The 25753-nt window shown below is 37.3% G+C and overlaps 1 protein-coding gene across 1 annotated transcript; it reads left to right on the top strand.

Moving 5' to 3' along the window:
• Positions 1 to 1847: 1847 nt before the first annotated feature.
• LOC142629764 (cyclin-D1-1) lies at positions 1848 to 6049 on the top strand. Its single transcript, XM_075803799.1, has 6 exons — positions 1848 to 2433; positions 3259 to 3345; positions 4079 to 4177; positions 4257 to 4458; positions 4625 to 4755; positions 4847 to 6049. Exons 1-6 carry the CDS (start codon positions 2173 to 2175, stop codon positions 5063 to 5065), a joined length of 999 nt encoding a protein of 332 aa, XP_075659914.1. The 5' UTR covers positions 1848 to 2172; the 3' UTR covers positions 5066 to 6049.
• The last annotated feature ends 19704 nt before the right edge of the window (positions 6050 to 25753 follow it).

Here is a 25753-nt window from a genome sequence, read left to right as displayed (position 1 = left end):
CTCTCAATAATTGTTCTTTATCATTAAATCAAAACACTGATTGATTTTTTATGCATGCGGAGATCAAACTCTTAAATCTCTTATTCGACTACAATAAACTTCATCAATTGAGTTAATTAGAATCTATTGCCTCTTACTCAAGTTCGTGCACATTTCATGATTCTATTTTGTTAATGTCACTAAATAATCTTTCATTAAATTGAGCAAATAATGATGCCAAACAAACGATTTTTAACATCATTATTGTAGGTGTCCTCTTGATGGGGCTGGATTATTATTATTATTTTTTAAAATAGCCAAAAGACATGCCATCATTCTCACGCTATCAACTGGTTCAAGATTTTCAATATGTAATAGTGGATGGGGCTAGTTCCAAGGCGAAAGAGGTGCCCTACCAACATGACATTTGAGATTCATCCATATACACGTGTACGGCTTAATACTCAAGGCTTAAATAATCTTAATATACAGTATACACACAATGTAAATCCAGTCCAAATAACTCGGCTTTTGCTAAGCAGTCAGGTCCATGAGAAAAAGACAGAGGTGGCATATACTATATATATAGCTATCAAAAGCATATAAAGACCACCAAATTTAGCGGGAAAGAGACGGCTACCTGGTGTACTTTCCTTTTCCCAATAGAAAGAAAAATGGCAATAGTTTTGAAAAGTTGGAAGATAACTAGATAAGCCAGATTCAAACAATTAACCATGTGACATTATATTTATATACTTTTCTTGCAATTGTCATTATAATTAGAATTCCAAGAAATTGGTACCTGAATTTTTTTTTTTTATATACTTTTCTTGCAATTGTCACTATAATTAGAATTCCAAGAAATTGGTACCTGAACTTTTTTTCAACTAATTATCTAGAATGTGTGTAAGTTAGTGTGTTTTTTTTCATACAAATACTTTGATTCGTAATTATGAATACTAAATGTTTCACCTGGTTTTTACTCGACCCATATTTTCTTATTTTTGCCTCACAAAAGGAATGAGATATGGATGAGATTGGCTTGTTTTATCTTATCAACGGTAAATTATTATAATTTAATCTTTTATATACATGTATTATTAGCATCACAGAAAATACCCTCTTATTTTTGTCCTTTCTTTCTTGACCTTTCTCGCATTAACGTTGAAACTACCTTATTAAGAATGACAACTGGTCTCAACTCATCTCACCTCAACTTAAAGATCCTTGTTTTTAGCAAACTTAATTTTCTAACCTCTCAAAGAGGTAACAGGATGATGAAGACTCCATCATAAGATTCTCATTTCTACCAGATAAACAATATCCACTTCTTAGTGATTGCTCTTTATTATAAGTTTATCAACCTTCATATTGATTTATATATTTCTCCATTATATAATAAACGGGACTAAGGTCTCATACGAAGTTACAAAGTATTAATGTGTTGGCCACCCGAGCAACCAACAACCAATATGCCATCATCCTTTTTCCACGTGGCATTACATGATTGGGCTAGAAAATTATCCAAGACTTTCTAGCGGTTAAGCTCGTGAAAGCCTCGACTAGCCCACTAGCCTCAGATTGATACATCGATCTAAACTGTAACGTAAGACCAAACAACAATCTTCCAAAGCCAAAAAGGTGTTAAGCATTAGCAAGTAACCCAAAAACATATATTATATCAATTATTACAACATTTTTCCCCAACACAATTCAGAGAATCTACTATAACCTATTGTAATAATAATTAAAAAAAAATCAAAATCAAAAGCCCCACACGCACCCCTTCAAAAAAAAATCCCCACACGCACTTCGTCTTTTCCTTTTCCTTGGTCACTATTTATATATAAAACTTTAGCGAATAAAAAAAATGAAAAATGAAAAACAACTACAATGTACCTCACATTTATATATCCAACGAAACAGATAGTCCTTTCAAGTTTCAACACAAACCCCAAACCCAGCGCCAAAACTAAAACCACACACTCACTCTCTCTCTCTCTCTCTCTCTCTCTCTCACTCGTTCTCTCTCTCAGAGACACACAGACAGAGACACACACACTCACAGAGAGGGGAGACAAGACAAGCTTGGGTGAGTTGTCTTGGGGGTAGCTAAACATGGGAAGCAGCAGCGAATGAGAGTGAGTTGTGGTAGTTGCAGCAGACTAGCGGTAATAACAATTATTGGCAATCATGTCGATACTATCGTGCTCCTCCGACTGTTTATCCGATGACCTGCTTTGCGGCGAGCAAGGGTCCGGAATCTTGTCCGGTGAGTCGTCTCCGGCGGAGTACTCGTCGGACTTGGACTCCTCGGCTTGCAGCGAAGAGTCCATAGCTGAGTTCATCGAGGACGAGCGCAACTTCGTTCCTGGGTTCGATTACCTCGCTAGGTTTCGCTCTCAGTCCCTCGATGCTTCGGCTAGAGAACAATCGGTTTCTTGGATTCTCAAGGTCTGGTTTTTGCTTCTTCTTCTTCGTTTTTTTATTAAATGATCGGACTTCGAGTTCTGCGTTTTTTACTGTATTGCCACCCGACCGTTTATGTAGTTTTTACGTTGAGATCTGATTCGACCACCTCAGACCTCGGAGCCGCCGTCCGATGTTGGCGCATTTTAGCATCTGTCTCCGGTCTTGTTAACATACGCCGGGGTTTGCTAACTAATATTATTATTATTATTAAAAAAAAAACCTCCTTTCTTTTTGTTTTGTTTTGATTTTTTTAATTATTTGGTCGGGGAAATTAAATGGTCAATATACCACTATTTATGACGATGAGGTCGTTGAAATAAATGGATTCCTCTATTATTATTATTGTTAAATTAGTTAAGATGTTTTTTCAACGTGATATTAAAAATGCTATAATAATTATTGGAACACAGTTAATGTATACTTTTAGAGCACACATTATTGAGTTATAAAACTTTTTACATTTACTTTTTTATTTTTAATGTCACATTCAATCTCTATTTATTATAATGGTTTGTATGTTTTATACATTTTTAATTAGGCATTTGAATCTAGACGTTTTTCTAGAAACATATAAATGCTTATTCACCTAAAAGTCATTAGCAATATCATTATTCTTGTTTTATTTAAAGACAAATGAAAGATAAGGCTTTTGAATTAAATTACTCCTATCCTTTATGAGAGATGTGGACAATATGGACAATATTATTATTCGAATATATATTTATATATATATATATATATTTAAAAATCAGCAGAAATTAGGTTACATGAAAATAACAAGTGAATATTTGTATTGCGTTTTTGCAGGTTCAAGCATATTACGGATTCCAGCCATTGACGGCGTACCTCGCCGTCAACTACTTGGATCGATATCTTTATTCTCGCCGTTTGCCGGTAAACTTTCGTCAATAGGGATTAATATTATTTTACAATCTATTTCAATAAAATTAATATTTATCGCCGCGAGTTTTTAGTACCATGGTATGACTAGTAGTTATTACGCTTTATTCTTTAATGACTTTTCAAAGGTACAAAGTAATTATTTTTGACTTTTCAAACGTGACGAGGACGAAGTAGTGTGAGTAACGTTTTTAGACTTTATGGTATCCAATATCCACATGTCCAAATATATATATATATATATAGTGGTTTTTGTACAGTAGAGGTGTACGTACTCTCTTTTTCAGTCTTCTAGGTTAAGCTTATGATTACTTACCCAAAAAAAACAAAGGGTTTAAGATTTCGATCCAATAACCCATCCCAAAGGAGAAAAAAGATTACTATTAATTGTTTGGTTAAAACTTTAAAGTCCGACAAATTACTTATTCCTTATCATTTGTTACGCTTGACTTTGTAATAACTACAGTATAAAGTACGGTTTGCTACTTATGAAGCCCTTTTTTATGAACTTTGCTTGTGTTCTTTGTTGTTGTCCCGCACAATTCAGTGCACGTGGGAACATTGACATTTGTGCCACTATGTATATAAAAATGGAGTATCGAACAGTTCGATTCCACAATGCACAGGAATCTTTAATAAACCCATTAATTATAACTGTTACTTATACTATTGAACAAGCTATGCTATTCTTGTTTTTTGATTGCTAATAGTGTTGTTACTGTTTTAGCAAACAAATGGGTGGCCAATGCAACTGTTATCTGTAGCTTGCTTATCTTTAGCGGCTAAAATGGAGGAACCTCTGGTTCCTTCTCTATTGGATCTTCAGGTACATATATATACTAGTGTCTCTAGCTATTATTTTGTTCAATTATTTGAGCATAGTACTAATGTAAAATGCATTATAGGTGGAAGTTGCCAAACACATTTTTGAACCTAGAACGATTCAAAGGATGGAGCTTCTTGTGCTTAGTGTTTTGGATTGGAGACTACGATCCATAACACCATTCAGCTTCATTGCTTACTTTGCATGCAAGCTTGATTCGGCAGGAACTTATGCTGGGTTTTTAGTTTCAAGGGCGACTGAAATCATTTTATCTAATATTCAAGGTAATATATACTGATACTATTAGGTACGTACATGCATGCACACATGTACGTATACGTTCGTATATGGAAATAAAGAATAATAACGTATTGGAATTTGGGGACAAAAAGGGTCATTCTTTTACAATAAAATTGAAAGAATACTTTTTCTTTTTTCACGTGTCCACAGAGGCTAGCTTTCTCGAGTATTGGCCATCTTGCATTGCTGCCGCAGCCATACTTTGTGCAGCTAGTGAAATTCCAAATTTGTCTCTTGTTAATCCTGAACATGCTGAATCATGGTGTGATGGACTACACAAAGTAAGCATGTAACAATATTTATGGTTTAGGAATATTATAGATAAAACAATCTAAGTATATGTTAATTAATATATTATTTTGGATTTTGCAGGATAAAATCACTGGTTGCTACCAGTTAATGCAAGAATTTGTTCTTGACAATAATACTCGGAGGAAGCCCTCAAAAGTGTTGCCACAGCTTCGAGTTACAATTTGTGCTAGAATGAGGTCTAGTGATTCATCGTCATCATCATCGTCATCATCATCAAATAAAAGGAGAAAATTAAACAGCTATTTATGGGTAGATGATGACAAGGGAAACTCCGAGTAATGGGAAAAAAAAAAAAAGGTGGGAAAAAAAAAAAGCAAAGAAACCTCAATAGTTTTTGGAGGGTCTTTTTTTTGGAGATAAAAAATTGACTAGAGTGATGGGTGTAGATTATAGTATATATAATGTATGTATCAGGGTTTGGTGAGTTTGGAAAATTTTACTAATTTTTTGTTCTTAGTGCGGATGGCCATTCATTATTAATGGCTTTGCAGATTCCCAAGGGAGAAGGAGGGGAATCAATTGTTAGATAAATAAGTATTTTGGTGAATGGGAAAGTGAAGAAAGTTGAAGAAACAATGTTGTTTTAATAGTGGAGTCATGGAGTGTGAAAGAAGTGGGTGATTGAATTCAAAGGCAGCATTGATTATTGAATGAAAGGAAGGGTTTGGTGGGGGCCAAAATTTTATAGGTTTGGGATGATGAAAAAGATCAGAGGGGGTTTGGCAAAGATGTGAGATTCAAGTTTGAAAGTTTGAGGTGTGTTTATGGGGTTTATAAGTCAAGCTTCTCATCTATCTACCATCATTGCTTCAACTTCTGCGTCTTTTCATGATAAGGAGGAGATGAAAATGAATGAATGAATAAGAAATCAATCGGCTCCATTTTGTAGACTTTTTTTTTTCCCTTCTTTTGGAGTGGTATGTGTGCACACGCCTTAGTTGTGTAGCACACACGTGTGTATGTGTGCTTTTTTGGCGGGAAATGTCCCTTTTTTTTCTTTTTTCTTTTTTTTTTGGCCTTGAGCTTTTGGGCTAACCTTACTGAATGAGGGGTGTTCATACGTGTATATTGGTTACACGTGTGTATACTTTTTTTTTTTGTGAAATTTTTTATTTGTTTTTCTTTGGAGAGGAGAAAAAAAACCTCTTTCTTCATGGCCTAAGTTAATTAAGTTTGGCCTAACAAAATATATATACAAAAGGTCTTTGGGGCCTTTCATGCGTGTTGTATTTGATTCATCATCAATATAATAATTTGTAGATCTCTCTCTCTCTCTCTCTCTCGCTGTCTAACTGTGCATGGCACGTGATTGATAATGGAAAGTTTTGTAGTTTTGCCATTTGTTTTTATTACTGTATCAAATCACTTTTTATGAACCACTCTGGAATTTTGTTAGGCATAGCTCAGTGAAGTTGAAGTGACTCGATGACCCTACTACCAATAAAGACGGCTCATTCGGTGATTATGACTCCTTAGTCGGTAATCTCTCTCGTGAACTATTCATTGCTCTTTGTGTTCTTATTATTCCCCTTTCAGATGTCAGAATAAAATTCTGCCTCGCACCCTCAAATATCTCTACAGTGTCAAAGGTTTTTTTTTTTCTTTTTCTTTCTTGACTACTATACAAGAATTATCAGTCAGCTGAGCTACACGATTTTTGGCCAATTTCTGCGGTGTCAAAGAGTAATTTTCCTTTTTTTTTTTTTCAGTGGTTATATTAAGAGGTATTAATCAGGTGAACTATACAACTTTATTGATGATGAGATAGATAAACAATAGAGAAGCATTAGGAAAACAAAACTTTATATCATCTCGAAGCCAGGTAATCTTATAGCGAATGTATGTATATATGGCGATAATTAAGCGCTTAAAGTGGGTACAGTAGTGATAGATTCTCTGTTTGAAAAGCAAAGGGGGCTTGAAAAAGCCTCTTTTAAATTAGGGTTCCTAAACTACAAATGGGAAAAGACCAGCACAGAAGTTGTCATTTAGTCCCAGATCCCCGACATAGGCATATTATTTTTGCATGTAATAACATAGCACAATGGCCCATCATATGGCGCGTAAAAAGGTACCCCCCCCATGCATTTCAGGCATTTGTTATGCAAATCTTATCACCTCCAAGCGTGACAACAAATAGCCTAGCACCATTGGCAAAGCATCCTCCATCACATCATCGTATATATATATGTATCTATAACATTCATGCACATCAGAGTTATTATACATATATGCTACTGCTTCAATGGACCATCGTGATATTTGGTGACAATTTTAGTTTGGTTGGTACATTTTTTTCCTCCAATTTCTCTTGGATGGTTACTTTAATATGATTAATGATATATATGCCATCGAATCAAAGACAATTAGGACCACCTGATTGATACAATTCGTACACAATAATTTGAGGCCTGCTTAGAAATATTTGTAGGTGATCTATAATGATAAACACATACCTCACTTTATATACTTTGTAAAGAACTTTTAAGCTCGTTTCCAACAATGTGGAACCCATAATCCACCGTGTAGGAATCCACTTTCTTAATTTTTATGATAAATAATCTATTAGTTTAATATTTCCTTCTAATAAAAAAATTTGATGTGGCATTTCCTCAATAGGGCAGCTAAGTGGGAGCCATGAAGATTTGGACTTAACACTTCCAATCAGAAACCAACATCTCTTAGCTATTAAAAAGGTCACCCATTAAAATAAAACATGGATCTGGTTTGGTGATCAACAACTGATAAATCTGAATAGCCCACCTCGTGGTTGTTATATATGACAAAAGCTTGATAGTAATGAATAGATTGATTTAATTAAAGAACACAAATGTGACAGGCAATAAGACATTTTTTGGAATGCAATGACATGGTTACCTTTTAAAAATTGATCTGAAAATTCAACCCATAAGCCCACCTTATCTTTTCCCTAAAACAATACTATTTCCCAATTCACATATGCCTCTAGCAATAATTAAGCAAAGTGGGTAGCTAAGTCGTATATACCTACAACATGATCATATTTTATCATTGTTACTTTGATTTCATTGAAAAAATAAATTTAAGACATGGCCCCTATTGTAATAGTTAGTAGAGCACGTTCATTAATTGTAACAAATGTTCATGTCTTTGATATGCTGAAAACACATATGGCTAACTCTTGAGTGTAACTTTGACACATTTGGCATTTGATATTGCAAATTGGGGAGTCGGTGGTGACGTTTTGCCATCTCATTGGACAAGAAAAGATGGAACATATGAGAATTTGGATTTTGTCCGAAATTGGTTCCCACTTTTTTATCCTATAATCATGAAGGCCAAATAATAATTATACCATATGAGAGTTTGTGTAGCTGATGATTAATCTAGTAACTATAATTCGCCCATTATAGGCTTATAGCAGTGTACAAAAAGAATGACTGCTAATTAATAATTATCAGCTATTAGTTAAAACTCATTAAACATATTTTTATAGACCAATAAGATGACCAAAAAGGCATATACGGCTTCCCTATCTAAGCCCATGAAAGGGACGATATTGGAAATTCATGGCCCCTACTCATACTTTCCCTTGTCATACAATAAAAAATTTTCCCACTCACCTTCTTTTCTCTAAACGACCTGACTTTTAAAGGTGAGGAATCCTAAGTATAAACCCAAAAGCCAAATATTCTTTTTCCCTCCCAATAAAAAGACAGAGTTTAAAGAATAAAGAGCGTAAGAAGGAGAATATAGCTCTTTACCCAATTTTATTTTATTTTATTTTATTTTTTTTAATTTCATGTGGGAATTTTCCACTTTAGATGCCAATGACAAAGATAGAGGACCCCTAAGATTCAGCTTTTAAAGATGATTTTTAGTTGTAAAACCATATGCTCGTGGGGTTGCTGCAAAAGTCCATTGGCCCCTTATACTAAAGGTTCAAAAGCTAGAATGATATTGAATTCTCAGATATGGTTTGTGATTTTATGCTGAATGCAAGACAGTGCCACTCTCTTAAGTCCATGGGGTACTCAAATGTCCCCATGCCATGTCAAAGTTTAAATTGCTAAAAGAAAAGCAAAAGGAAAAGCAGCTGAAAAAGAAAATTTGGATCATATATACTCCCTTATACGTAAAAAGTTTATATCTTTGTCTCTTCAATATATATTATTGTGCCAATGCATGTATAACACGGTTGATTTCCAGTCAACAAAACTCAAATAAGAATGCTTTTGTTTACATAATGACATCCAAATATCCATTTCATTGCACTCTTAAATATAGATACAGTACTCAACATTGATGTATAAGTACATTTGGTAATCAAATTTTCATGTTGTAATATATATATTTAGCTAGTGCTACATGATTCTAGGAATTTTATATATATATATATATATATATATATATATATTCCCTTTGAGTGTTGGGGCTATAAAGGTAAACGTTTGCAAGGGGAGCCCGAATGTTGGCTTTTCCAACTCACATTCCTCTCTTTGGATGCCATGAAAAGAAGTTGAAAGGGTAAGATGGGAGTGGCAACTCTCGAGGGAGCGTGTATGTTATAGTGTTCTTTATTGCTTTGCGATAGTGCATGGACCTCCATTTTAAAGAGTGGAGACAAAAGAGTCATCGTTTTAATCATCAAAAATATGAAACCCAACTTCCCTAGTTGATTCATCTAACCTATACATATTTATTTGTTTGTTTTTTTTCCTAATTCACTAAGCATTTGATAGGTCATATGTCCGGAAATTTGGGAAGCTCATTTGCACATAAGACACTCCGTAATAGTCAAGGCGTAATACAGTTAACAAAATGTGAGAAAAATTTAGATACAATCTTAAGTTTTGTAATTTAGATTTTTCAATTGAATTCAATCAAATGATTGTATTAATTAATGAACTATATAGTTAAATTTAATTGTCAATAAAAAAAAATAACATTGTTTCTGTTATAAGAAATTATAACCAAATAGACTACCGCGCATTTTTGGTGCGATGGTTACTCCACAAGTATACATGATTATGGGGTGTAGGGAATAAGAACCGGAGTTCAAGTCTCCAGGAATGAATTTTATACACATATATACTTAGATTATGTTACAGTAAAAATTCTATCTTGTATAAAAATAAAAAATTAAAAAGAATTAAAACCAAATAAATAAACAAAATAAAGTAAAACAAAAGACCTAGTAAAGCAGGTTAAAAAACAAAGAGAAAAGGAGAAGGAAAAAGAAGAAGAAGAAAAAAAAAAAAAGAACCTAATTTTACAGTGTCATTTAATGGAGGTAAAAGCTCAAAAGAAAAGTTGGAACAATTTTTAACCAAAAAAACAAAAGTTGAATCAAAGCGGAAAGAGAAGTTTTAGCCGAAAGCCTTTTACCCAAATTGCATTTAAAAAAAGAAAATACTGGATTATGAAAGTACAGTTAAAAATGCTTTGATAAGATAGGTTCTGGAGTGAGTACGTGTTTTTAATTAATAGGAAATTATGCCTTTTATGAGTCAATCTATCAAATTAAAAAAGAAAAAGAAAAACAGACAAATTTTCAGCACTTTCTTTGTCTCATCAATAGATATCTTTGTACTGAGAGATGTAAGAGAGAAATAAATTTAATTAGTTCCTGTTATGTTTCATATAAATTCTAGAACATTTTGGTTAAACATCTAGAATCTCTTTACCTAAACTTCAAACATGCAATTCAGATATATTTTATATAAATGAAAAAATAGAAATAGAGAATTCATTGTATTGCATTCCACGTCAATATCTCACAATGGAAAAAAAAAATCCAACTTCTCGGCAATAATTTCAACAAGAAGAAATGCATTAAATAGATCATTCTTTCCTATATAATAAACCTAGTTTTTTTAAAAGGGTCATTTATTTATTTATTTTAAGTGTAGAAATACTATACATCATAAATTTTGAAATTCCCAAATAAATAAATAAATTCTATTAATCCTTACAAATCTCATACCAACTTTGGATCAGATGGGCAATGCTATACTTTTTGAGCAATGTCCCGAGCTCACACAAAAGGGGTCAGCTTCAATTCGGAGCATTGCTCTGAGAGTGTGTAAGTTTTTTCTGGATTAATTAAATTGCTATTGTTACATAATATATGTGTATGGAGATTGATTTGTTCAAAAAAAAAAAAAAAAAAAAGGAAGTTTCGTGGATTCCTCACTAAACTAGTGAAGGGCATTGACATGTTCTACCAACAAACCAACGTCAGCGAATTGGTAAAAGATGATTAATCCGATAAGCTCTTTTATTGTTCATTGTTTCCTACTTATTCTACAAGGTTGTAAAAGAGATATGGTCGCTTTAAAGTTTTAGCAAGTATTGAGCAAAAGGAGTGTCCTTGGATTTTAATTTAGAAATGCACACACTGTTCGCATAGCTTTAGAAAATGCTTAGCAGACACCCTTTACACACAACTTTTGAAATTTATGTAAAGACAGATTCATTTCACTAAGTCTTTGCTTTTAGTGACTGTCCCCTATAAATTATCTGAAGTTTATATGCCAAAACCAAACAATATATGTAAATACTTTTGGGATTTCTCTCTCTCTCTCTCTCTCTCCAGGGATTTTTTTTTTTTTGGTTGGATTCTCCGGAATATGTAGAAAATGGATTTAGTTCTGGTATTTAAGTGGGCTGAATGTCTAAATTTCTGGGAATTTAATGGACCACACAGCTTAAAGAGACCCATAGGATTTATACCTTGTCTTGATGGGCTCTACAGTTTTTAGTGACCCACCATAAAATACAACTACCCTCACTTGCAATTTGCAAACCATATACTTCTATATGCAATTTGTTAATGAGTGGAGATCTTTGATAGCTATGAGTTGATATCTCTCATCAACTCATAGATGAGTGATATATTGCAATTTATAAAAATAAAATTGAGAGCTATGAGTTGTCAAAGAACCTTGTAGTTAAATGTTATTTATTGGTCTATTTTTATAAGGAAAATCAAGGTTTAAATTTTTCTGCCTTCACTTGTTGTAACCCAAAAAAAACAAAAACAAAAACTTGTGAAGTATTGATATGTATGGGTACATAATACAAATACAATGTATATGGTTTGGATACGATGATATGTCAATTTGTTAGAATTTGATATGCAATATGGCATGAATTATATATATGTAATTAAATGATTTTGAGTGCATAATATGCTCAGTATTTTTGTAAAAATATTTATAAAATGCTAAAAAGCGTAAATTATGTATAGATAGTAACTTATAAAAATAATTTTAAAAAACTATTAGTTTTATAGAAAGGAAGAGAGAGAGAAATGCTAAACAAGAAAAGTACCATTGCACCATAAAATCAGTAATTAATACTGTACTTAATAGTATGATTTTCTTTGTTGGGTAAAAAATGATTACCGAGAGTCAATCTGTCAATCTTAATGAGGTTTTGGGTTTTGATCGAGGACTTTTAGCCCAGACCCAATTCATTTTGGGCCTAGCAAAGGGTTGATGAATTTATTGTCAGACTGGGTCCATCATGGTTTTGGGCTTCACAGCAATTTCCATTAGTTGCTGGACAGTGAGATCTTTTCAGGTTTTTGTGAGAGCCATTTTTGGACCAAAGTTTGGATGAGGTTCATTTTATGACAACTTCTATTGTGTATGAAAACATCTTATTTTAGACCCATTTGTGTTTTAATTGCTATGATACTAATTGAAAAAAAAAAATCTATGTAGATCCAAAGTAATTTATACAACAGAATAAACAAAACAAAAAAAATTGGATAGGGTTTCAACTTATGGCTTGCACTTCTGATGATTGTCCTCTTTATTATCAGACTAAGATACCAATCAATTTTTGGTAATTAATTTAATAAGTTTAGTATGAATTCCAAATACAAGCAGATATATTAACCACAAATACCATATACCAAATCTAGAGCAACAATAGTTTCAAAAAAAAAAATCTAAAGGAATAATAAGTGTTGGGCAAAAACAAATGCAAAGGCCCAAAGGGAAAAGATTGGGCTTTAGCAAGCTCACTATAATTAATTTATAGAGATAGGTATAGCAGGCCAACACATGGGTTTCTAGTCAAAAGGGCTAAAATCAAAGAAAAAATTTTGGAAAGAAACAAGAACTAACAAAAAAAAAAAAAAAAAGAGGAAGTAAAAAGATTGTATTAATGTCTCACTGGTCAATCGAGGGAGCTTGTTACACTTCAGGGTTACAATTTTAAGTGATTTCTCTCTAATCTCTAGGTTCTGGTCCTTATTCATTGGGTTCTCTCCTCCTTTTATAACGGTTGTCCTTTCATGCTGACCCTCCACCTAAAGGGTGGCTAATCTTTCTCAAATACTTGTCCTATCCCACCTTTGGAGGAAGTGCTGAGTGAGCTATAAGCTATCTTGGCTATGTTCAGGTGTCATCCAGCTATTAATGCAGTTAATATAGTTGGTGTAGTGTATTCAATTCGAAGGTGATGGGTGCTGTCGTTTATCTCGGTATGTCATGTTTAAGACATCTTCTTGGGTTGTTAAGGACCCTTGCCCAACCCCTCTCCCTAGTTATACCCAGTTTCCTAGCCTAGGGCCTGCTTGTTGGGCTCATACACTCCTTAGGCATGAGGTAGTAGAGGTGTTGTCCTCGGATTCCCCACAATAATATTTTTTTTATATAAATCTAAAGGAATAATAATAATAATAATAATAATGCAATAAAAAGTAAAAACACAATATAAGATTTCATAATAAAGTAAGAAACTTATGAAGAACCACTTCAATGGGAAAACCATTATTATAATAACTAGTCGCATATCCGCACGTTGCGCGTGCTAATTTTTTTAGAATGGTCTCATTAAATATTTTATTAATACTATAATTTTAGTTATTAACCATTCGTTTTTCATTAGTTTTTAAGTTAATAAAAACCTAAACTATACCTTTTTTTACCCTTACACACTCACACACACATATATATAGTGAATCTTTACCCATACCTTTAAGAAAATTCTATATATTCCACTTTTTTGGATGCGTAAAATTATAAACTACTACTCCATAATGATAATGACTAATTAATTTTATATATATTTTTTAGTGATCTCATTTGTAATGTTTCTTACCATTATTATATATTTACAAACTGATGATTTGCATAACAAAGACGATAAATGAGAAGTAACATTGTTTATTAGCTTTTTGAAAGTAATAGTGTATGAAAATTATATATATATATATATATATATATATATATATATATATATATATATATATATATATTATAAATAAGGTTAAATGAAATGTCAAAATATGGATTTTTAAATTTTCTAACTTTATTTCTTATGCAATTTCTACTACTATCAGAGAACATTTCTTTTTTAGTTATGATTAATATGGTTTCCATAGTTAGAGTTTGATTAGTTTTAAATTTAAATTTAGTACTATGATTGTATTTAATGTTTTATTGTTGATTTAATTTTTTAAGTGAACTTAACGATTTACGTTACTACACTGTAAAGTTTTTAATGTTCTCTACATGGTAATCTCTATTTTATTTTTTACTTCTCCTTACAAACTCTTTGTTTTCCAATCAACGATTACTAATTGACATTTGGTTTTTTTTTCTTTATCTACTCTTTATTACTTTGTATTGGTTTTTTTCTATACTATCTCTCTCTCTCTCTCTTTCTCTCTCTCTCCATTGGCAACCTATCATTTTCCAAAATTTGATGATGATTCTATGACATTAAATATGCATTATTAGTTTTTTATTTTTTAATTTAGTGTTTCTAACTTGATTTGTTTTGTATTTCATTCTTCTTTGATGCATTGGGTGTGAGAATGAGTGTTTCCTTAGCATTACTCCACTTAATGTGGACAATTTTACTTATTTAATTTAGGCAAAATATTATATTTTAAATTTTTTAGAATAAAAAAGGAGTGGAAATATAAATAATTTAATGATATATACAGGGGATGTGGCTGAATTTAAATGTTAAATAAAACGATATGAGAAAAAAATATATAAAAAAAATACATAACAATAAACACTAACTTATCCAAATAATTCTATGTAATATAATAATAGTACATTCTTATATACTATTTTTAATTATTTATAATGCAATATGATAATATTTAACAATCAAAGTCATAAAAAAAATAAAAATAAAAACTTTAAACACAAAACTGAATCCCATCAACCAAAATAGAGTTTTAAAGAATACAAAACTTTATCAAGCTAAAATAGAGATGTAATAAAAATAAAAATCCACCAAAAAATTGAGGGAGAAAGAGTGGGAAATAACCACTTTTTTGTGAGAGAAAATTATGTAAAAAATGAAAGAGTGAATGAAAAATTTATACTAAGAGGATGATAATAAAAAGAAACAAAATAAAGGAAAATAAAAGGAAAGAGGAAGAGTAATATCAAGGTAGAATATTTGGGGAGATGAAAAGGTAAAGAGTAGGAGAAAGGTTGGAAAAAGTGTAAATGTTAAAACAAATGAGTAAAATTTGATGAGCACAATTTTCTTTTATTTGAATTTAAGTAAATTATTACATTTTTTATTTTTTAAAACAAAAAGAGAGAGAAAATATAAATAATTTAATGATAAGGAGGATGTGGTTGAATTTCAATATTGAGTAAAATAGAAGAGAAGAAAAAAATAAGAAAAATTTAAAGATATAACAATACATACTAAATTATCCAAATTATGCTATGTAATGAAATACTATTTTATTTTTATCTACTATCTTTAATTTTTTATAATGTAATCGGATAAAATTTAATAATTAAAAAGTAAAATAATAATAATAAATAAATAAATAAATAAAATAAAATAAAAAAACACAAAACTAAATCGTATCAACCTAAATTAGAGTTCTTAAAAACACAAAAATTTATCAACTTAAAGCGGAGATGCAATAAAAAATAAAAAACCACCAGCACTAAAACACAAAATTAAATCGTATCAACCTAAATTAGAGTTCTTAAAAACACAAAAATTTATCAACTTAAAGTGGAGATGCAATAAAAAATAAAAATCCACCACACATTGAGAGAGAGAGAGAGAGAACCTTTATGTGAGAGAAAACTATGCAAAGAATGGAAAAGAGTGACAAATTTATAGTAAGAAAGAAGGGATAAGAAGAGACAAATAAAGGAAAATGAAGGGAAAGATGAATAACAATATTAAAGTAGAGGGTAGTGGGGAGATGAAAGGTAAGGGGAAAAGAAAGGTTGAAGAAAGTGTAAATATTTAAAAAATAAGTGAATGTAAAAAAAATTATAGGAAAACTGGAAATAAAAAAGAAATATATATATATATATATATAAATGTTAAAACTGACAAAGATAAATGAAGGGGTAAAAATAGGAGACGGGCATTCCCATAGAATTCGAAGGGACGGATATAAGGTAGACGGATCGACACCGTAGGTAACACCACTATGACGGTTAAGTTTAACTGAGCATCCGTCATGTACGGATTAATCGAAGATTCTAGATTGAGTATCATTTGATATGTTTTAAATCAACCTCTACTTTATCCCCACACAAGCGTACATATTTGGACTTCTTGTGACACACGTTTGAGAAGACTCCTATATGGAAAGGATCTTGAGGAGGAAGTTGTATCATAAAAGAAATGCAATTCTACCCAATATAAATACCCCAGAAACCCTAGATATGAAGGTACGCATAATATTCTTAACTCTGGCATTCTAGGGTTAAAGAAACAAAATTCTAACTTGACCTTCGGAGGGTTTTTGGCCGGCACCACACCGGTGCTCTCTTTTGGGTCCTTTGTTTTCTTTTTGCAGGTGTTGCTTTAGTTTGAGAAGTGTTTGCAACTCACTGGTGATATTTTCGGCATCATCAGTTGGCGCCGTCTGTGGGAAAGGAAGAAGAAAGTCTTCTGATTATTTTAGCCTCGCTCTATTCCTGAGACAAAGAGTTGTATGGCACTCATCCGATCGATGGCAACGAACAACAATCAAGGCGACGAACCACGCACCACCGCTCTAGAGAGGCAGGTCCAAACACTCGCAGCGGCGGTTGAGCGCCTCACTAAGCAGAATCATGATTTGGAAGAACAGTTGCGGCAAAGGACCGCGCACCCGAGTGCACCACAGGAAGACCAGGAGGGCGCTAGTCCGGAAGGAAGGAACGCGGAAAGACCTGAGGGCAGTAACGCTCCAACTAGACCCGAGCGACAAGAAACCAATCAACTATCTGCCTTAGACGCTGTACCGACTCCCATAGCCGCCAAACTGCAGGAGATGAGGGAGCGCATGAATGTGATGATGAGCGCCCTTAGAGGACGGGTATCCAGCAACTTGGACGACCTCGTCCATAGAACGGATTCACCATTCACAGCGTTGGTGAATTCATGCCCCGTTCCTCCAAAATTTTGCATGCCCCATATGGAGAACTACGACGGATCCAAAGACCCGTTGGATCACCTGGAGTCTTTCAGAACCCTAATGCATCTTCAGGGTGTACCAGATGAAATCATGTGCAGGGCTTTTCTCACCACCTTGAAAGGGCCTGCGAGGGATTGGTACAGTAGGTTGACGCCTAATTCCATCGGCACTTTTAAGGAACTAGGCGCACAGTTCGTATCACACTTCATTGGAAGTCATCGACACAAGAGGTCTATTGCATGTATACTGGGAATTAAACAACGAGAAGGCGAGACATTAAGGTCTTATATAGGCCGCTTTAACAAGGAATCCCTCTCGATAGACGAGGCAGATGACAAGATACTTGTGGCAGCATTCACAAATGGGTTACAAGAGGGTAAGTTCTTGTTTTCTCTATGTAAGAATGACCCAAAGACTATGTCCGATGTATATTACAGGGCGACGAAGTACATGAACGCGGAAGATGCCTTGCTGGCCAGAGACGACTATAAACCAGCAAAAAGGGAAAGACAGGAAGATACGAAACCAGATAATGGACGAAAAATGGCAAAAACCAGAGATCGACGAGAAGACCGGAGGTCCAAACCACCTTTGGGGAGGTTTACAAGTTTCACCCCCTCACAGCCCCAATTGACCAGGTGTTAATGCAAATCAAAGATGAAGGAACCTTGACGTTCCCAGGCAAGTTGAAGGGAGATCCGAGCAAGAGGCCACGAGATAGATATTGTCGTTTTCATCGTGACCACGGCGATGATACGACGGACTGTTATGACTTGAAGCAACAGATCGAAGCCCTCATCAGACAAGGAAGATTGCAGAGGTTCGTGAGGAAGGAGAGAACGAATCAACCCCAGGAACAGAATCCTAGACGGGAAAACGAACGTCCCAGACCACCAGTAGCAGACATACGGATGATAATAGGGGCCAGTACTTCAACGGGGTCATCTAAAAAGGCCAGAAAGACCTATTTACGGATGGTTCAAAGTTTCCAATCGATGGGCTCTTCACTAGAAAGAATACGACGAAACGGCTCCAGTATCGAGTTTTCTGAAGAAGAGGCCCGCCGCCTTCACCACCCCCATGACGACGCGCTTGTGGTTAGTATACAGGTGGGAGACTTCAACGTCCACCGAGTTCTAGTGGACAACGGGAGCTCAGCGGACATCCTCTACTACCCCGCATTCCAGCAAATGGGGATTGCAAAAGAGCGCCTGATCCCGGCATGCACGCCCCTCGTTGGCTTTGGGGGAACCCGGGTCCATCCTTTAGGATCCGTCACATTGGCGGTGACAGTAGGAAACTACCCACAACAATTAATCAAGGATGTTTCTTTTCTAGTGGTTGATTGCTCCTCAGCGTATAATGCCATACTCGGACGACCCACTCTCAACGCATGGAAGGCCATCACCTCCACCTACCATCTGATGATCAAGTTTCCCACTAAACACGGAGTTGGAGAACTGCGCGAAAATCAGGTAACTACACGGGAATGTTACGTGGCCATGATGGAGATGGACGACCATGTACAGGCAATGAACATCGAAGAACAGAGAACAGTGGCAGAACTCGTGGAGAAATTGGAAGAGGTACAACTAGATGATTCGAGGCCCGACCGGACCACCAGGATAGGAACCTCGGTCGACCAAACGGTTCGACATGCCCTCCTACTGTTCCTCAAAGAGAACCAAGACGTGTTTGCATGGAGCCATGACGACATGTCGGGAATAGATCCGACAGTCATAGTCCATAAATTGAACGTGTCACCTTCGTTTTCTCCAGTTTGACAAAAGAAGCGCGTGTTCACCCCCGAAAGGGATCGAGTCGCAGTAGAGGAAGTGCAGAAGCTACGGGAAGCGAACTTCATACGAGAGGTGTACTACCCAGATTGGCTGGCAAACGTGGTGATGGTCAAGAAATCAAACGGGAAGTGGAGAATGTGTGTTGACTTCACGGATCTGAACAGAGCATGCCCTAAAGACAGTTACCCACTCCCGCGCATTGACACCTTAGTGGACTCCACAGCGAGACATGAATTGATGAGCTTCATGGACGCCTTCTCGGGGTATAATCAAATCAAATTGGATAAAGGTGATCAAGAGAAAACATCATTTGTGACAAGCCAGGGGCTTTTTTGCTACAAGGTGATGCCGTTCGGGCTCAAGAACGCGGGAGCCACGTATCAACGATTAATGAACAAAATGTTCGCACACCAAATTGGCAGAAACGTCCAGGTTTATGTGGATGATATGTTGGTGAAAAGCGTAAAGGTGTCCGATCATCTGAGGGACCTCCAGGAGACATTCGACACTCTTCGGACGTATAGAATGAAGCTGAATCCAAGCAAATGCGCATTCGGAGTTACTGCTGGAAAATTCTTAGGATTCATGGTGTCCCAGCGGGGCATCGAAGTCAACCCAAAGAAAGTGAAAGCGATTATGGATCTATCTCCTCCGAGGACGGTAAAGGAAGTGCAAAGCCTGACAGGGAAGATAGCAGCCCTAAATAGGTTCGTATCAAGAGCCACGGACAAGTGTCTACCTTTCTTCAGAACATTAAGGAGATCTTTCGAGTGGACGGACGAATGCCAAAGGGCATTTGAAGAGTTAAAAGCATATCTCTCTGCCCTGCCATTGCTTAGTCCGTCCACGCCGGGAGATGAATTGTTCTTGTACCTTGCCGTCTCATCAGCAGCAGTAAGTGCAGCTCTCATCAGAGAGGAAGGAAAGATACAAAAGCCCGTGTACTTTGTAAGCCGGGCGCTAAGAGGTGCAGAGGAGAGATACCCACGGATGGAGAAACTCGCCTTCGCACTCGTAATTGCAGCTCGAAAATTGAAGCCCTATTTTCAAGCACATACGATTATAGTCCTGACGAATCAGCCCTTGCGGAGAGCAATGAACAATCCCGAAACTGCCGGACGGATGGCTTTATGGGCTATCGAGTTGAGTGAGTACGATATCCAATATCAGCCACGAACAGCTGTGAAAGGACAAATATTGGCAGACTTCATCGCAGAGTTTACTACACCTGAGGAGCAGGGGGCAGAAGAGACGCCCACATGGAGAATTCACATAGACGGATCCTCCAATAAGCGTGCAGGAGGAGTCGGAGTTGTACTCCATACCCCGGAAGGAGATAAGATTGGATGCATCATCCGTCTGGAGTTCCCCACTACAAATAACGAAGCGGAGTATGAGGCCCTGATGGCAGGATTGGAGCTTGCAATAGCGGCTGGGGCCAGGAAGGCAGTGATCTACTCCGACTCCCAAATCGTAGCTAGCCAAGTTAACGGGAGCTATGATTGTAGGAATGAATGAATGAGAAGGTACCTTGGGGAAGTGAAGTGTCGAACGAGTGACCTCAGATTCACGATAGCTCAGATCCCAAAAGAAGAGAATCAAGAGGCGGATCGACTCGCAAAGGCTGCTTCGGCCGAATCTATGATCGTCCCAAAGCAGGTATTGTCCTTTGTCCAACATTCATCGCTGCTAGATAACGTTCAAGTGCAGGAATTGAGCACTAAAGACGATTGGACGGTTCCAATTGTGGCATACCTCAAGGACGGCAAGCTGCCAGACAGGAAGGAAGACGCAAGAAAATTGAAGGTTAGGGCTGCCCGATTCATACTGATTAAAGACGTCCTCTACAAAAGAGGATTCTCCCGACCATATCTGAGATGCCTTGGCCAAGATGAAGCAGACTACGTGATGAGGGAAGTCCATGAAGGAGTTTGTGGAAATCACTCTGGATCCAGGTCTCTGGTACACAAGCTACTCCGAGCAGGGTACTACTGGCCGACAATGCAGAAGGATGCCCATATGTACGTTAGAGCCTGCGATAAGTGTCAACGGTTTGGCAATCTTATTAGACAGCCAACGGAGGAACTCACACCCATAACGGCCCGTTGGCCGTTCGCACAATGGGGGTTAGACATCATGGGTCCGTTTCCAATAGCGGCGAGACAACTGAAGTTCTTGGTGGTTGGTATTGACTACTTCACTAAGTGGGTGGAAGCAGAAGCCCTTGCCACTATCACGGAGAAAAACATTCGCAACTTTGTATGGAGAAGTATTATTTGCCGATATGGGATCCCGAGAGTACTCGTTTCAGACAATGGGAAGCAATTCGACAACGATGCATTCCGAAATTTTTGTTCTCAGCTGGGAATCAAGAATCACTACTCGTCACCCGCCCACCCACAGGCCAACGGACAAGTTGAAGTCACGAACTGGTCCTTGTTAAAGATTATCAAGACCCAGCTCGAGGGGGCAAAGGGCATATGGCCAGACGAACTACCAAGTGTACTATGGGCATACAGAACGACGACAAGAACGCCAACGGGAGAAACACCGTTTTGATTGGCGTTTGGTACTGAGGCCCTCATACCGGCAGAAGTGGGATTGACGAGCTACCGCGTGGAAAGCTATGACGAGAGCAAGAATATTCAAGCATTACGTCTAGAACTTGATCTTGTCGATGAAGTCAGGGCAACAGCAGTCCAGAGACTGGCGCGGTACCAAGACATGATGGCAAAGCATTACAACTCCAAGGTTCGGCACCGGGACTTCAAGGTTGGAGATCTAGTGTTGCGCAAAGTGCTTGGCGCTACGAAGGACGCATCCCTGGGAAAGTTGGGTCCTAACTGGGAAGGCCCGTACAGAATCATCTCATGGCGCAGAAAAGGAACGTACTACTTGGAGACATTAGACGGAAGGAAGTTGGGCCATCCCTGGAACGCGGAGCACCTGAAGAAGTACTACCAGTAGTGCAGCAATCACAAGATGATATACCTACTGCCTTATTTTCAATTTAAATTTAGACAGTCATAGTTTTTACTTTTCAGAACTCGTTTTCTTTTCCATTGACAGTTTGGTTTGTTACACTTATAAGAGGAATTTTTATTTAAAAAATACGAAATGCATGCTGTTGAAAAATCTACAAGTCCACAAAGTGGACGGATCATCCCAAAGGATGAAAGAATCTACGAGTCCACAAAGTGGACGGATCACCCAAATGGTGAAAAATCTACAAGTCCACAAAGTGGACGGATCATCCCAAAGGATGAAAGAATCTACGAGTTCATAAAGTGGACGGATCACCCAAAAGGTGAAAAGTCTACGAAGTCCACAAAGTGGACGGATCACCCAAAAGGTGAAAAATCTACAAGTCCACAAAGTGGACGGATCATCCCAAAGGATGAAAGAATCTACGAGTCCATAAAGTGGACGGATCACCCAAAAGGTAAAAAGTCTACGAAGTCCACAAAGTGGACGGATCACCCAAAGGGTGAAAAATCTACGAGTCCAGAAAGTGGACGGATCACCCAAAGGGTGAAAAATCTACAAGTCCAGAAAGTGGACGGATCATCCCAAAGATGAGAATCTACAAGTCCACAAAGTGGACGGATCACACAAAGGGTGAAAAATCTAGGTCCACAAGTGGACGGATCATCCCAAGGATGAAATTCTACGAAGTCCACATGGTGGACGGATCATCTGAAGGATGAAAATTTCACGACTCCATAAAGTAGACGGACCATCACAAAGTGCACGGGTAGCAAAAATACATTTGAAAGTCCAAACAAAGGACGGACGTCTAAAACATTTTACTAAAGACGGGTTACCAAAATAAGATAAACATGCGACGGATAATAATCAAAGCAAACATGCGATAAAAGATTCCATAAGTTAAAATTACAAACGACAGTTCAAGTTTGTTTACAACGGCAAAAATTTTTTATAAAGAATTTTTACAAGTACTACGCATTCTTTTTCGAGTTATCAATTTGACCGTCGTCTGGCTGACTTGGAGGATGGGCTTGACCTTCATCAACTGGAGCCGTGACGGCAAACACTTCATCGGTACTCTCTGACCTGATGGATTGTGCAAGTGTTTGCCCTTGAGCATCGATTGAAATATGGGAAACGTCCAAATCAGGGTACGACGACTTCACCTGACGGATGGCATCGTCAAATCCGTCAGCAAAAGAACTTCCCAGCTCTGACAGGAGGAGGTCGGAGTCACGATACTCCTGGACGGCTATCTCTTTCGCGTCATTGAATTTAGACTTTGTCTCCGTCAACTCCTTCTCTTTGTCCTTCAAAATCTCGCGCAGATGTTCATTCTCCTTTTCCACCTCCCCTCTGACTTGCTCCGAGTATTTGAGCTTTCTGTCCACATTGATCTTGTAGGTCTTCAGCTCATGTAGCTCATCCTCCACCGTCTGGTTCTTCTTTCTCAGACGGTCCATGGTTGTCTCATGATTGAGACAACGGCCAAATAAGCCTTTCATCATCAACATGGCCTGGAAGTAAAATACAGTGTTATGGTAATGACGGGTGGAAAAGAACTTAGCAAAACTAGTGGAAGGATTCAAAGTTACCTGTGCAAGGGTGAAAAGACCCGTTTCACCCATTGCCTCCGTTGTGTGGTTGCCGAGGTCCGCGTAATCGTCAGCTGTCCACATGGACGATACCTTTTCAAGGGCATAGCTGGAGTCTTCCCGAAAGAGAACGAGTGGTTTCTCCTCAGTAAGGACAGGACCCTTCATCAAGCCTTTGCCCTTTCCATGCTTGACGGGTATCTTCTCGGCTCCCAATGCCACGACGGGCTCTGGTGTGGTCTTTTGCTTCTTTGGAGGACGGTCCGTTTTTTCATGTTGAGTTCTTTTTTATGGTACAGGTGGGACCGTCCCCTTTGTTTGACCTCCCTCCTGTTTCTTCTTCGCTGCCTGTTGTTTAATGAAGGCTCTCCTCTTGGCGGCATCCATCTCTGCAAATCAAAGACGGATGAGAAAGGCCAGGCAAAATAATAATAAAGACGGATAGAGTTTCGACGAACTTACGTTTTCTAACTCTTGTATCGTAACGACGGGCGGAAGGTGAAGGATCAGGACCGTCACAATACCAGTGTAGAGTATCAAGTGTGACAAGTTGAGCCCCAGTCCTCTCTTGCAGTTTTGTCTTGTTAAAAAATTTTTCCAGAAAACTCCACTGCTCCAAGTTAACTTGTGGACGGTCCCGAGCTGCAATCAAAGACGGTTAGATCTTAAAAAATAAACCAACTTCGAAGATTGACTGGATGAAAACAAAAGGGATACATACCCGACGGAGGCATTATGCCCCATGTTGTGTCGATGGGCATGTAAGTTTTATCTCCTGGACGACACATCCATTCGTCCCCTTCCAAAAAGAAATAACGACTCTTCCAGTCTCTGTTTGAGTCTGGAGTATCACTGACAAGCCTCAATAATGGGCTTCTAGCCGCAAAACTATACATCCCTTTGGACTTGACAATCTCCGTTGGACGATAGCAATGGAAGAATTCTTCCACCGTCAACCTTCGGGAACCGTTAGACATTGCCCCATACAAAACTTCAACCCCAATGAACACCCTCCAGGCGTTTGGGGAGATTTGGGTGACGGATAGGCCGAGGTACTGGAGAAGATGATGGTGAAGAGAACTTAATGGAAATCTGAGCCCCGCCTTTAAAGCTTGCTCGTAGATCCCAACACCGTCTACCCCCCTATAGTAACATTTTTCGGATTTTTCGGGAAGACGTAGACGGATGTTTTCTGGTATTTGGTACTTGGTCCTAAGTGTGTTGAGTTGAGATTCAGTCATAGACGACCTAAAATCATTTACCGTCCAAAGAGGCAGCATGACGAACTCTCTAAGGCCATTTGAGCCTATTACTGACTGGACGGGGGGATCCACACCCTCCAAGCTACTACTAGACGACTCTGAACTCTCTGTCTCCAAACCACCATCAAGGGAAGAAGAGGTATTGGACGGATTCCTCTCTTCACTTGAAGTGTCAGGATCTCTTGGACCTGACGGAAACTTTTCATCGTAGCCCGCCCCCTCACGGACAAACGACTGATTACTTGACGCACTAGACATTACCTACATTTATGACGGTACAACCTAAGACACCGACGGGTCTAAAGAAAGCGCATATATGTGAAACATTGAAATTAAAAAGATAGACGAAGAAAGATTTGGAATACATACCGGATCGAGATGGTCTTTGACGATGAACGATGGACGGATCTGTTGAACGACTGGAAGGCACGATAGCTGTGACGGTTGCGCTCTGCTCACAAATTTTTGATAAGAAGAAAAAATGAAGGGAGAAATGTCTGGCTTTTTATAGAACAAAGGGCGCGGGATACGAAGCGACGCCTCGTTTTGGAGAAATAGCCAATCCACAAGGACCACGTGTTCTTCGTCAGAAATGCAGGCCACGTGTCATCCGTTATGGTATACTAAGACCATCCCCTCTCAATACGTTGATTTTAATCATTCCATGAATCCGTCAAGTTTCAAAGACGGATACAAGGACTGAAGGGGGCAACTGAAGGGGTAAAAATAGGAGACGGGCATTCCCATAGAATTCGAAGGGACGGATATAAGGTAGACGGATCGACACCGTAGGTAACACCACTATGACGGTTAAGTTTAACTGAGCATCCGTCATGTACGGATTAATCGAAGATTCTAGATCGAGTATCATTTGATATGTTTTAAATCAACCTCTACTTTATCCCCACACAAGCGTACATATT

Source organism: Castanea sativa, chromosome 3, assembly GCF_040712315.1.
Source record: "Castanea sativa cultivar Marrone di Chiusa Pesio chromosome 3, ASM4071231v1".
In the NCBI taxonomy this organism is placed as follows: domain Eukaryota; kingdom Viridiplantae; phylum Streptophyta; class Magnoliopsida; order Fagales; family Fagaceae; genus Castanea; species Castanea sativa.
The sequence above is the reverse complement of the archived record's forward strand: the minus strand, read 5'-3'. Positions and strand labels throughout refer to the sequence as shown.